General features: G+C 39.6%; 1 protein-coding gene across 8 annotated transcripts in view; it reads right to left on the minus strand.

The window, feature by feature from the left end:
• The window catches only part of chl1b (cell adhesion molecule L1-like b), a 742190-nt gene that overhangs the window by 416035 nt on the left and 312052 nt on the right, over window positions 1–14103 (minus strand). For 7 of the 8 annotated variants that reach the window (XM_080183774.1, XM_080183743.1, XM_080183751.1 and 4 more), the window contains one exon: window positions 979–1177. In XM_080183774.1, the coding sequence (XP_080039900.1) occupies window positions 979–1069 (91 nt within the window). In that variant the 5' untranslated portion in view covers window positions 1070–1177. Of the gene's footprint in view, window positions 1–978; window positions 1178–1485; window positions 1505–14103 lie in introns of those variants that run through there. The other variant, XM_080183757.1, reaches the window with a different exon arrangement.

Raw genomic sequence — 14103 nt, forward strand, 5'->3', positions numbered from 1 at the left:
TTCCTCTAATTACATTGTAATACCACTTCATACAAATATTAGATCCATCAGACTCAACGCTGCAAGCAGCTGAGTGATTAATCCACTTGACACTCTTCACAGGTTTGCTCCTATCATAAACATTAATTTATTAAAATTAAAAAGTAAATTATTTAAAAAAATGGGGTATCTTCACTCATATGCCATCTTTTTAATTCAACCATTTCTACAAAGCACTGGGTTTCTTATTTTTCTCTCGTACGTTTGCAAAGAAACTCAAACATTATTAGTAGCAAATCCACCAATTAGTATTGGATGTAATACACTGAATAACTCAATGGCAACATTATATCTATGAAACCACCACTTCATTACTGGATCAGTTATTCTTCGCATTATAAATGGCTTGTTTTTTTTACACTGCATATACGGTGAGACCTGTTAATGAACATTTATTCTGCCATGCCCAGCAGCTGCATTAAAAAGCCTGAATAATGGATCAAGTCTCATCAATAATTTATTGCATGTCAGTAACTGGTTGTAACTGGATCACAAAATGACAAAAGCCCGATAGGATTCTGCAGCAAAATTCTTTGCAAAAATGGGAGGTTTTTTTTAACCACTTTAACTTCTAATTACTAAATACATTTTATTTCATACATGCAGTGATTTTTAATGTAGCAATGACATCTATTTACAAACATTTTGAGTCTGTGCAAAAGGCTAGACAATTACTATTATGTCAGTGAATGCAAATTCAAACCAGTTCTTCATGTAAATAATTTCCAGTTGCACGATTTAAGGGGCTGCCCTAGATAATAGAGATACAGACAAACAGCATTCAATTTTGCAAACATTTTCTAAAATTAAATATTGTCGGGCTTATTTTCAGTGCCTGGGAAGGGAAATAATACCTGTATCACATTCAAGCGCATATAACTATAAGCAAATCTTCTTAACATAATGTAGAAAGCAAAGTTTTAAATCATCTTGTCTTACCCTCTTCTGGAATCTCCATTGATGAGCTCCACTTAGCCCAACACAGCAAATATAACAGCAAAGTTCCCATGCTTAGTGCCATCTTCGGCATTGGGGGAAAATCAAACAGAACCGAAAAGGAAACGTTAAGATTTCTTCTGTGTGATTTCACTGAGCTTCAGTTTAAATCAGCGCACAGCCATGAGTCATTGATCAGAATCTGGAGAGGTAAAAAAGGTGAAAATTAATCAGTTAAATCTATATACACTACAAGACAACTAAATTGAAGTAAACTCAAAGACATGATGTAATCCGACCAGTGCTTGCTTTCTTTAGGAGCTATATAATTTTAGAATAGTAAATATGATGCAGTATGTGTCTCTCAAATCCATTTTATCCCACAGGAGATCTGTAAAAGCAAGTCCAGGTTTCTGCGTGCTCTGATTTTACAGAGACAAACAGAACATTGAACTTTATGCAATCGGATTACTGTGACAGCAGAGTGATACCATAAGGAAAATAATTCACATTGGTCCTTCTGGGATTTGTTTTTATTACTGGAGGGAATCCCACTTTTCAGACATTCTGAACAAAAGATTCACAAAGGTGATTAAATAAATTTTATGTACAAGTGGAAAGAAGGGCTTTAGGAACTGTTTATTCAAAAAAATGATCCACAACAAACACTTGATGCCTCTATTGCCCCTGGCAAACATTTCATCACTAATACCAGAACAACATTTGACATAAGGGAGGGGGTGGAACTGATCGACAATAGCAGCATAAAATAGGCTTGTACAGAATTAGCAGCCAGTATTCCACTGCACCTGATCTATTTTTCATTTAAGTTCATGAAATGATAGTTCAAACTCCTTGTGGACACCCAACATTCCTTTATGGCTGGATTATAATTTTCTTCATCAGGAATACAACTTTGGCCACAATTTATGGAAGTAATGTGATTAGTATTCAAAGTATTCAGTTTACAAGCCAAGGAGAACTGTTAGATGAAACAAAGGATATTTAGAATGATACTTGAAACCTCTTTACACTAATCAAAAGCTGCTCCAAAGATAGATTATGATGCAGCATGTTGTCAGGCTAAGAAGCTCATTAGGGAAATGAAGCAGGATCAGTGGGTTCATCCACTATGGTGAGCAATTACAGAAAAAAAAATCCAAAATCAATTTACAATTGGCTAAAATCTGCCATCAGTCATGGTTAAAAAGGTTCCTTGGGGCTAATGGCCATGACTGACAAGTCTGGTGCTCCTCAACAACCTCCTTGGGCTCTGGAGAGAGAATTATAATGAGTTGGTGTCAGACCTGTCAGGTTATGGTAAGAGGCCCATTTGCATGGGGGCTGGAAAATTGTATTGTGTACACAGTAAGGACATCTTAATGTGATCACAAGCTATGAAACAAAATTGTGCTGTCCACCAGCAGTAAATGAAGAGAAATCTCACAGAGGCCTATTGTGACATCCTCATCTCACCGAAGCTGTAATAAACTTTACAATGCTTCCACCAAGGCAGGTGTCCACAACTGCCAACACCACATTGACCGTGCTTTGGTTCAACATTGCTGGGGAAATCCTCACCAATAACATTGCTCCCAGTTCTATTATTGTTGATCGGAGGGAAGATCTAGTTGTGAGTACTTCTCCTTTCTTCAAGCTGCCTACTTCTTCTTGGAGGTTTTTTTCAAGACCAGTAATGTACTCCCAAAACAAAATCAGATAGAATGTACAATAATTAGGTCCAACTGGTCCATGCCTGTGTTTGGCACAGCACGGGGGTGGCACGGTGGCACATTGGTTAGCACTGCTGCCTCACAGTGCCAGGGACCTGGGTTCAATTTCCTGTTTGGGGTCACGGTGTGGAGTTTGCACATTCTCTGCATGTCCTCTGGGTGCTCCGGTTTCCTCCCACAGTCCAAAGATGCACTGATTGGATGATTGGCCATGCTAAATTCTCCCTCCATGTATCCGAACAGGCACCAGAATTTGGCGACTAAGGGATTTTCACAGTAACATCATTGCAGTATTAATGCAAGCCTATTTATGACCGATAAATAAAGTTTAACTTTAATTTTATGCCCTACATGAACAGCTTTCCATCTTTCTTTATTAATCCTTAGAGTACACCTTCCCATTTATTTTGCCTTCATCTGTTGATCTTAGTTTCCCCTTAAATGCATCTGAACTGTTCACTTCAATAACTTAGTGGTACTGAATTCCACATTCAAGAGGTGAAAATGTTTCTCCTGAGTCCCTTATTTGATTTTTTTGTTAACTGTTCTATATTTATGGCTTTGGTTTCTCACGTGAGCATCAGAGGACTTCTGCCCCTTTTTGTCTCTCTTTTTCATGCTTCCACAAAGGTCCAGTTGGTTTTTTTGGTCTCAATATCCTACTTCAACAATAGCAAAGTTACATTGCAGACCACACGTACAGGTGACAAGGCTGGAAACTAAACAGTTCTTCTCAAAGGTTCAGAACTCCTGGACATGCAATGGGAGGGCACCCCTTTGCTAATTTGAGAGATTGAGGGCCAGGCTGTGAAATATATTTTAAGTTAAAATATTTCCAGGAAGGATAATGGCAGTTTGCACCAAATGGATTGTTCCATGGAAGTGGAAGTCAACCACGCTGGCAGTTTGCAGGTTTGTCAAAGCCACTTGGCACGACAATTTTAAACAGCTGATGATAAGTAAGCTTATGTACACATCATCAAACATGTAGAACATCAGAAAAGGCAGCATGCAGCCCTGACACCATGCTGGCAACAGATGATGGTACATAAGAACATAAGAATACAAGGAATAGGAGCAGGAGTAGGCCATCTAGCCCTTCGAGCCTGCCCCGCCATTCAATAAGATCATGGCTGATCTGTCGTGGCTCAGTTCCACATTCCCGCCCTCTCCCCATAACCCTTAATCCCCTCGCTTATCAAAAACCCATCAACCCGCGTCTTAAAAATATTTAGCGAGGCAGCCTCCACCACCTCAACAGGCAGAGAATTCCAAAGATTCACTACCCTTTGAGTGAAGTTGTTCCTCCTCAACTCCGTTCTAAACCGCCCCCCTTTATCTTGAGGCTGCGCCCCCTAGTCCTACTGTCCTTTCTGAGCGGGAAGAGTCTCTCCACCTCTATCCTATCCATCCCATTCATCATCTTATACGTCTCAATGAGAATCTCCCCTCATTCTTGTTGTATAGGTAAGAGGGAAATTCTAAGAATTGGGTCATCGGCTACTCCAAAACAACACCCTAGAAAGGAATACGAGAACACCTGTTCATTTGGCTAAAGCTCAATGCCCACAATCATTAGGTTACGTTGCTGCTGAAGCTCTGTACCCATTGATGAAATCAACATTTCCTTGGCACGTTGTCCGAACACGCAGCAGTCAAAAGCACCATGTTTATCATAAATTGTGTTGTTCACCATTTGGTTGTGAGTTCTTGATATCTATTGCTCATCTTGCAATATTGCCCCATTTCTATTCTCTTTCTGTACTCACACTGGGCCTGTTCAATAACTTGCAAATCAAAATAGTATGGAAGTCACCAATTTTTTTCAGGCAACGTATTTTAAGGTTATAATAATCCTGTCATTTTTAACATGATCATTTCCTACTTATATATGTGTTGCCATCTCCAACAGCTCAGTTTCATCAACTGTTCATGGATCTCAATAATTGATTTGATTCAAGGTTGGAAAAGAAAGTGATGTTTATTGCTGGGAGGAGTGAAAGGAATGAAAGTTTCACAAACCAAAACAGATGATTAACATTCAGAAGATCACAAACTAACCAATGCAAATAACCAATTCATTGTCAGATCCACTGTCAACCTGAAATATTAATGTTAATTCTATCTCCACAGGTGCTGTCTGATCTGCTGAACATTTCCACCATTTCCTGTTTTATTTCAGATTTCTAGCATTCTCAGTGTTTTGCTTTTTTAAAAAATCATTGTTACTCACGTATTTGGAAACAGAACAATGCAGTCTGATCAGTAATGTGTCCAGCTGTAAGACATTTTTAATTCTACGGGCTGGATTGTTCATAACCTGGTTGCAAACTAACATTGATATACTGCAGGTGACTTAAACAAGCTGAGAATGGAACATCAAGCCCTCAACTCCAACAAACCCAGTGGCACCAGAGCTCAGTAAGGGTATTGCTGGGACTGCAGGCAATCCCGTGGTGGAGTGAAGTTGGAGACTTGCCTCGGGTAGATTCAGAATCTTTGGATGGGGAGGGATCAGGCTGAGGGGATGGATGGGAAAGTTCAGGAGGCCAGGTAGAGAGGCAATGATCATGGAGGAGACGTCCTAGATGCACACAGGGCACCTCATTCACCACTTCACCCTGCCCCTTCCCCTCTGCCCCAACAGCATGTAACCCTCTCTTCTCTCCCAATTTTAACTTCCTATGTTGAAACAGCAGACCAACTGCATTATGGCATGGGTTGTGTAATACTTTGGTCAATAGATTGTGAATAAGCTCAACTACCTATTAATTATTTTCTTTAAATGGCACGTAGGCACCAAAATCCGCAGCCCACCTGCTTATCACACAGTAGCGAATAATTATGCTGACATGGGACACATGACCCAACATCACCATTCCAGATTTTATGTGTGGGCAATAGTACTCCCAAGCAAACATAAAATCCCAGCCCATGTCTTGGATGTAGTTGCAAAAAACAAAGAAGAACATAACTGCTTTACAACTCGCAAACTGCTTTCACATAAAGAATTTCAATCTCACCTGCATTTCTGTTTTCAATCTTATTTTCGCATCCCATTTTATTCCTTACGTATCTACATATGGCCATCCGGCTAGTATGTTTTCTCTATGAAAATCTCTACCTCTAATAGTCTTTCCTTCTCTAGCATATAAAACTCCATTTCAAGGTAGTCAGTCCAGTGATGGTGCCGAATTGAAATGTGCTGTGAATAAAGGGGGTCCAGTGGATGTGCTGTACTTTGATTTTCAGACGCAATTGATGAGGAGCCACAAGTTATTGTGCGAAATTAAAGCTCATGTTGTCAGGGGTAACATACTGACATGTATAGAAAGTTGGCTAGCTAACAGGAAACAAGAAGAGAGATAAATGGGTCATTTTCTGATTGGTAAGATGTAACAAGAGCTGTGCCACAGGGATCAGCGCTAGGGTCTCAACTCTACAATTTATATAAATTGGAAGGTTTGGTTGCTAAATTTGCTGATGATACAAAGGTAGGTAGGAAAGTAATCTGTAAAGAGGATATAAAGAGGGTACAAAAAGATATAGATAAGTTTGGTGAATGGGCAAAGATTTTACCAGTGGAGTATAATGTGGGGAAATTGTCCATTTTGGCAGGAACATAAGAACGTAAGAAATAGGAGCAGGAGTAGGCCATCCAGCCCTTCGAGCCTGCCCCGCCATTCAATAAGATCATGGCTGATCTGTCGCTGCTCAGTTCCACTTTCCCGCCCTCTCCCCATAACCCTTAATCCCCTCTCTTATCAAAAACCCATCAACCCGCGTCTTTAAAATATTTAGCGAGGTAGCCTCCACCACTTCAGCGGGCAGAGAATTCCAGAGATTCACCACCCTTTGAGTGAAGAAGTTCCTCCTCAACTCCGTTCTAAACCGCCCCCCTTTTATCTTGAGGCTGTGCCCCCTAGTCCTACTGTCTTTTTTGAGCGGGAAGAGTCTCTCCACCTCTATCCTATCCATCCCATTCATCATCTTTTACGTCTCAATGAGATCTCCCCTCATTCTTCTAAACTCTAATGAGTACAAGCCTAGTTTATTCAGCCTCTCCTCATAGCTCAATCCCCTCAACTCCGGTATCAGCCTAGTAAACCTCCTCTGCACTCCCTCCAGGGCCAAAATATCCTTGCGCAGGTGCGGCGCCCAAAACTGCACACAGTACTCCAGCTGCGGCCTCACCAATGCCCTATACAGCTGCAGCAAGACCTCCCTACTTTTATATTCAATCCCCCTCGCTATGAAGGCCAGCATCCCATTCGCCTTCCTGACCACCTGCTGCACCTGCAAGCTGGGTTTTTGCGACTCATGCACAAGGACCCCGAGGTCCCTCTGCACCGCCGCCTGCTGCAGTTTTTCGCCCCGTAAGTAATAGTCCTTCCTACCATTCTTCCTACCAAAGTGGACCACCTCACACTTGCCAACATTAAATTCCATTTGCCATTTCCTGGCCCATTCGCCCAGCCTATCTAGATCCTTCTGCAGACTCTCCACACCCTCCGCACAATTTGCCGTTCCCCCAATCTTGGTGTCATCAGCAAATTTCGACACAGAAAAATATTTTCTAAATGCTCTGAGATGCAAAGGAATCTGGGTGTCCTAGTGCAAGAATCACAAGAGGTTAGTATGCAAGTACAACAAATAATTAGGAAAGCAAATAGAATGTTATAATTTATCATGAGGGACATTAAAAGCGTAAGTATTAAGATTACGCTTCAGTTATACAGGGCATTGCTGAGTCCACATCTGGAGTTATCTACTTATTTGAAGGAAGGATGTAAATTCTTTAGAAGCAGATCATAAAAAATTGACTAGACTAAGACCTGGAATGAGTGGGTCGTCTAATGAGGAAAGGCTGGACTTGTATTTGCTGGAGTTTCATTGAGTAAAAGCCGACTTGATTAAAACGTATTAGATTCTGAGTGGTCTTTACAGGGTGGATGTGGAAAAGCTGTTTCCTCTTGTGGGAGAATCTAGAACCGGGGGTTTACTGCTTAAAAATAAAGGGAGACAGAGCTGAGGAGCTTTTTGTTTTCCTCTCAGAGGGTCGTGAGTCTCTGGAACTCTCTTCAAAAGGTGGTGAAGATAGAATCTTTGAATATTTTTAAGGCAGCGATAGATAGATCCTCGATAGGCAAAAGGATGAACATTTATCAGGGGAGGGGACTGTGGGGTTGAGATTAAAATCAGATCAACTATGATCTCGCTGCACGAGAGAACAGGCTAAAAGGGCTGAATGGCCTCCTACACCTTCTAATTCAAATGTCCATATGTGCATAATTCATTCATACACAAGATTTTAGTTCCAGTCCATGATTTATTTTCTATATCACACTATAAATAAGACTAAGATGGGACTATCAAAGCATTTGCAATAGATTTACAGTTCAAACCTATACTGATAACATATTATTTTTGTGTGTCCAAGGTTTAACATTTTGTAGTACTTTCATACAGTTCTGATGAGTGATTAACACTGAAACATTAACGTTTCCTCACTCAGATGTTGTCTGATCTGCTGACTGTTCCAGCATATTTTTGTTACAGCTCTTAATCCTATTAGTTGCATAATAATTTTTTTTATGTAAGTTGGATTCAATTAAATACACAAAAGATCTAAAGTATAAAGGGGCTAAAAAAAAACAAATTTCTTACAGTCACCATGTCTCTCTGCAGGACATAACTCTCCTAGCTCTGTCCTTTATAATACTGTTGAATAATTAATTTAATAAATTTGGTATGTTGCTCTAATATCACAAGCTGCATTATCATTTTTCAGCACTCAAACTCATTCAGAAATACTGACATTTAAATCCACAAGGCAATTCAAATCTCGTGAGAAAGACCTTCATAAAAACTCATTTTCACAATAATCTGTTTTATTATTCGGCACAGTTTATTCTCCAGCCTTTTATGATAATGAGCTCCTTTATGACATGGGGTGTAAGTGTCCATGTCAGTTCATGGAACATCTTACCAGAGTCTGCCTTTTTGAAGTCTGTCATGATTTTCTCTCTTTAATTTGAGAGGGGTTGGTGAAATATTCTCTCAAAATCTAACTGGTTTAAAATTCACTGGACTCCAGGATTATTTTCAGTCTGAGCTAATATAGTGGTATTGATTGCACAGATCTGCATTGTAAATGCCATGCAATTACCAGAGATCAAATGAGAATCAGGAATTTTTTTAAAAGTGGAAAAGGCTGGAATTTCACAGCACCACGGCTTAAATGTTAAACTCACTTTCTTTCTGGGAAGCTGATTGATCTGCTGTGTATTTATCACCTTTCCTGCTTTATTATTGTGGAATATTGCTGGCATTAGGGCTTATGCATTCACTATATTGCCTTCAGAAATTGGGAGCATCTCCAAGCTCTGCAACCATTGAGTCTGCACATTTCCCTCGTGTCCATGTGGGTTTTCTTTGGGTGCTCTGGTTTCCTCCCATAATCCCAAACATATGCTGGTTAGGTGCATTGCTCATGCTAAAAAATCTCCCTCAAAGTATCTGAATGCCAGAGTGTGGCAACTAGAGAATTTTACAGTAACTTTATTGCAGTGTTAGTGTAAATTTACTTGTGACACTAATAAATAAATTTAAATTAAAAAACCATAAAGCTTTATTTGTCAAAGGAAAAAGATCTGTTCAGTGATATGGGTCTGTCTTAGTGTTTCACAATGCAAAAAGGGAGGAAGCAGAAGAAAAGTCAGTAACTGTTTATTTTTTTCCTTCATCTTTTTCTAGCAAGCTCCCATACCTCTCCCCAAAATACTTCAGTGCTTTCAAGTACAGGTGCCTAGCTGATGCCCCACTCAAGGCCCATTAATCTTACCCAGCATATGTGGGCAGATTTTGCAAACACTCTACTGTCAAGCTCAATCCTGTTCTCATCTGACAACTATACTTGCACACTTTCAGCTGGGTTGCTGAATATTAATCAGGACTAAGATCCCTAGCTAATTTACCTCTCCCTAATACAAGGTTACTGAGACCTATCAGAAGGAATTTAAATGACCACATCATTATTTTCAGTATCTGCTCATGATGAAATTATCAAGCTATTCATTACATTTAAGTTTGTCTTCAAATGCATTCACCACAAAACATACAACGCCATAAACATTGAGATGCAAGACACAGTTACAGGATTTACATAGTTTACATTTAGCTTTGCACTGATGTTAACTACTGTAGACAGTCTTGTAGTAAATAATGTCTGAGAACAATGTACACAGGAATCAAAATAAATATAGAAGGGATGGTTCTCATGTACATATATCAGAGTTCCATTATGCTTCGCTACTTTTGCATGTGACTGGATGAAGAAAAGGAGCTTCACCTAAATTTAACTTACGTTAAAGTTAAATGGCCAGGAATATGATCATAAATCAATTTGTTTGACTATCAATAATTCAAACAGAAACAGCTTTGTCAAAAGATAACTTTTTAAGATAAATCTGTTCAATGTTGATCAAAAATGGAACAGACACATTATAGAGTCTGTCGGGTTCTTAATCGTTTCATCCCAAATAAACAAACAGGCCCCTTCATGTTTCATGGCTGACAGGGTGAACTCAATGGAAGACAGGGAATAGGAGTAGGGAATAATGAATAAAATCAGCATTTCATCCTATCCTTCTTAGAAAAATGACTGAATTACATGGTTTCCTAAGTAGTATTAGGTATAAGATGGGTTTAAGTATTTTGAATTATTGAGCTAATAATGATGGCTGTGAGTTAATGGATGGAGTAAAAATTGGGAGGAAGTATGTGCTGGAAACGCTGAATATCCTTATTGTAGCTTGAATCCCAGGTTGATAAAGGAAGTGGGGATGAAGACAGTGGTAGGGCACATCACAATCTTCTGTGGACACAGCGGTGATCCCAGATGATTGGAGTGGCAAATATGACACCCTTATTCAAGAAAGGGTGGAAGAGCCACCTTGTACCAACAGGTCAGTCAGTTTATTGTCAGTGATGGGTGCTGTTTAAGAAACAAGAATTCAAGAAAAAAAGGCACTTGGAGAGCTTTGAGATATTAATGATAGCCAGCACTGATTTCTGAAAAGTCCAACATGCTCAACCTTTCCTCATAAGGTAAACCCTTCATCCCAGGAGTCAGCCTAGTGAATCTTCTCTGGACTGAGGCAAGTGTATCCCTCAAGTAAGGAGACCAAAATTCACCATGCTCACCAATGCCCAGTACAGCTGTAGCAAGGCTTATCCCTCTTATACTCCATCTCTTTTGCGATAAAGACCAACATTCCATTTGCCTTCCTAATTATTTGCTGTATCTTCATGCTAACTTTTTGAGAATCATACACAAGGACACCCAGATACCTTTGTACCACAGCATTCAGCAATCTCCTTCCATTTCTTTTCATTCTGCTTTTTTATTCTTCCTGACAAAGTGACTATCCTCCCATTTTCCAACATTGCACTTCATCAGTCAAATCTCTCACAGCCTTACCCATTCCTATCTCTGTAAACCCCAGCAGGGTGCATGTGCTCATCTTGTTTTAGCCTTTTGAATATTCCCCATTGTAATCACCATTAATGGCTATGCCTTCAGTTGCCTCAGCCCCAAGCTCCAGAATACATTTCTTATTCCTCTTCACTCCATGATTTCTCCTCAAAAACGCTCCGTAAAACCTCTCTTTTTTTTACCAAACGTTTGGTTTCCAACCTAATATTACAAATGTGGCTCTATGTCATATTCTGTCATGCTTCTTGGAAAACTTCATTACTGTAAAACACAATAAATAAGTCAACCTAGCAGAAAAGATGACCCCATTTATCAAACCCCAAAAATTATGTTCTTGCATATACTCCGTGTGTAACCCGATTCCCTCTTTTCAATCACAACAGGCAATACTCTCATCAGTAGTCAGCCTCAGTTTTTCACCCCACCCCATGCATGGTTCCTTAAAACTGGATACAAGAGGTCAAACAGGCAATGGGGACTGCGTTGTGAAGATGCAACACAGGAAGCATTGGTGTCATGGAGGTATTATCACTGGACTAGCAATCCAGAGGCTCAGGCTGATGCTGGGAGGGTGGGGAGGGGAGGGGGGTGGATTACGTTCCCCCCTACAGCAGCTGGTGGAACTGAAATGCAGTTAATAAATCTCCAATACAAAAGCTCGTCTCAGTAATGGTGACCAAGGCAACACATATCCTTGATTATCAGTGAACCCATCTGATTCACTAATGTCCTTTACGAATGGAAATCTGCTATCCGTACCCAGTCTATCCCATATATGACTCCAGATCCATTTCAATGTGTTTGGCTGCCCTCTGAAATAGTTTAGCAAGCCACTCAGTTCAAGGGCAATTAGGGATGGATAATTAACGCTAGCCTTTTCAGCAATGCCTACATCCCATGAAAGAATAAAGAGAAAAGAAATGCATGGGAGTTTAAAATTTGCCAACTCTTTGCATTGGGTATTAATGATATTTCAAACTGACAGCCACATATATCCACCAATCACTTTTATTCTCTGTTAAGAAGTTATCCCGTTGTTGGAGGGATATTTTGAGGACTTAAAGGTTGATTTATGCACCAACACCTCTGGTTTCTTAGAAATGCTATATAAATCTAAGTCACTGCTATGAGAAAGGAAATCACTGAAAGTGGAGGATGATTCCATGATCTTTGTTCTTGCTGTTCATAGAAGATTCAACAACCAAGGACTTTGTACTGAAAATCTGGTAAATAACTTTTCATGTCAAAAAAGCTTCATGTTGAATTCTCAACATAAACAGAAAGGATGCTTAGCTCATACAGACACTTAAAATCAACTTGCATTTTTGAAGCCCAAAACAATGCACTTAAAAACTGCTTTCTTCCCAAAGTTTGCCTCAAATAAAGGTTCCAAAGTTCACATTTCAACTTGTTTTGAAATTCTGTGGGAAAACAAATCATTACAGCCTCAGGAAGGACGTTCTTTGATGTGTTGCATTAAGAGGGTCTTGCAGGTACAGGGTAAACTAGTGCACATGCTTAAACTGACATCCTGGAAATTGCAAGCACCTGAGTCACGACTTTCTACAGCTGACTGAATGATAGGTTCAGGAAGACTATCTACTCCAGCCATAGGCTGTAACATGGGTTATGGCCTCAGAGTTTTAGTGTTAAAGAAAAAAGTACACAAAGACAATTTTAACTGTGCATCAGCTTCTGAGGCAAGAAGAATCAAAAGGAGGGCAGGAACTGGAGTGACTGCAGCTTTTTGGTGATTGTTTTAGCCTGAGCATGCCACAGGGAAATACTGCACAATGAAACTAAAATCAGATATGTCATCACAAAACAGAAACAATTTGCAAACCAAATAATTGTCAACTTTATTACCAAAGGACTAGATCTATTTGTTTCATCTGTGGCTCAATGGCAGCACTCAACAAGTTATGGGGTTAATGTCCCACGTTACAGTCCTAAGCACATAATCCAATGTCATTGTATTAATGATTGATTGCTGCACTGTTGGTGATGCTAACTTTTAGCTAAGTTATTGTACGGTGGCCCATCTTCCCTCTCATGTGAGCATGACAGGTCTTCAGCTACTATTCAAGAAGAGTGTTTTTATACTCTCCTGGTCAACATTTATCCCTCAACTTATAACATGAAAAAATAAATGATCTGATCCTTTATCTTGTTGCTAGAGTACGTCAAAACGCAGAGTTTGCATCCCAGTCAATACTCATTCTTCAACCAAAATTGACTTTAAAAAAAAAAATAACCCAGATGAGTTGGTTATTATCTCACTGATGTTGTGTGGGACGTTGTTATGCACAAATTAGCTGCAGTATGTCCTTTACTACAACAGTGAACACATTTCCAAAGAACATAATTAGCTGCATCTGAAAGCCATAAATGCACATTCTCTTACTTTCACTGTCAAGTAGTTCAAAAATGATTGATTAGCCTGGATAATCCATATAGCCCTGTCACGATTTGAATGAGATCATCATTATCTCTATGAGCTGACTCATTGGGAAGTATACTGCCAGGAAGGATTAGCGCCTGCGACACCGGAAGCCAGTTTGGAATTAGAGGAGGAAGAAAAGCTCAAAGAACCTCTACTGGGGGGAATATTAGAGCTTTCATCCTGCATGTTTGGTGTCCATTTCATTTCATGTATTTTCAGGTGAATATGGTCAAGCAAAACTTGACCACTGAGACATGAGCTTCTAATATGAAGCTACTCGTAAGACTTTGAATCAGATCGCCAGTATGTTGCTTTCAGAAAACAGTTTAAATAATAACTCAAGTACCATATTGTTATTTTGCCTAATGTATTTTTGCCTCTATCTAATTCAATATCTTAGGAAGGCCTACCCTCAGTTTAGTTTGAATCATATGATAACATGGTGGTTTCCTTGG

Source organism: Carcharhinus amblyrhynchos, chromosome 3 (assembly GCF_965287045.1).
Source record: "Carcharhinus amblyrhynchos chromosome 3, sCarAmb.v2.hapA, whole genome shotgun sequence".
Taxonomy (NCBI): Eukaryota; Metazoa; Chordata; class Chondrichthyes; order Carcharhiniformes; family Carcharhinidae; genus Carcharhinus; species Carcharhinus amblyrhynchos.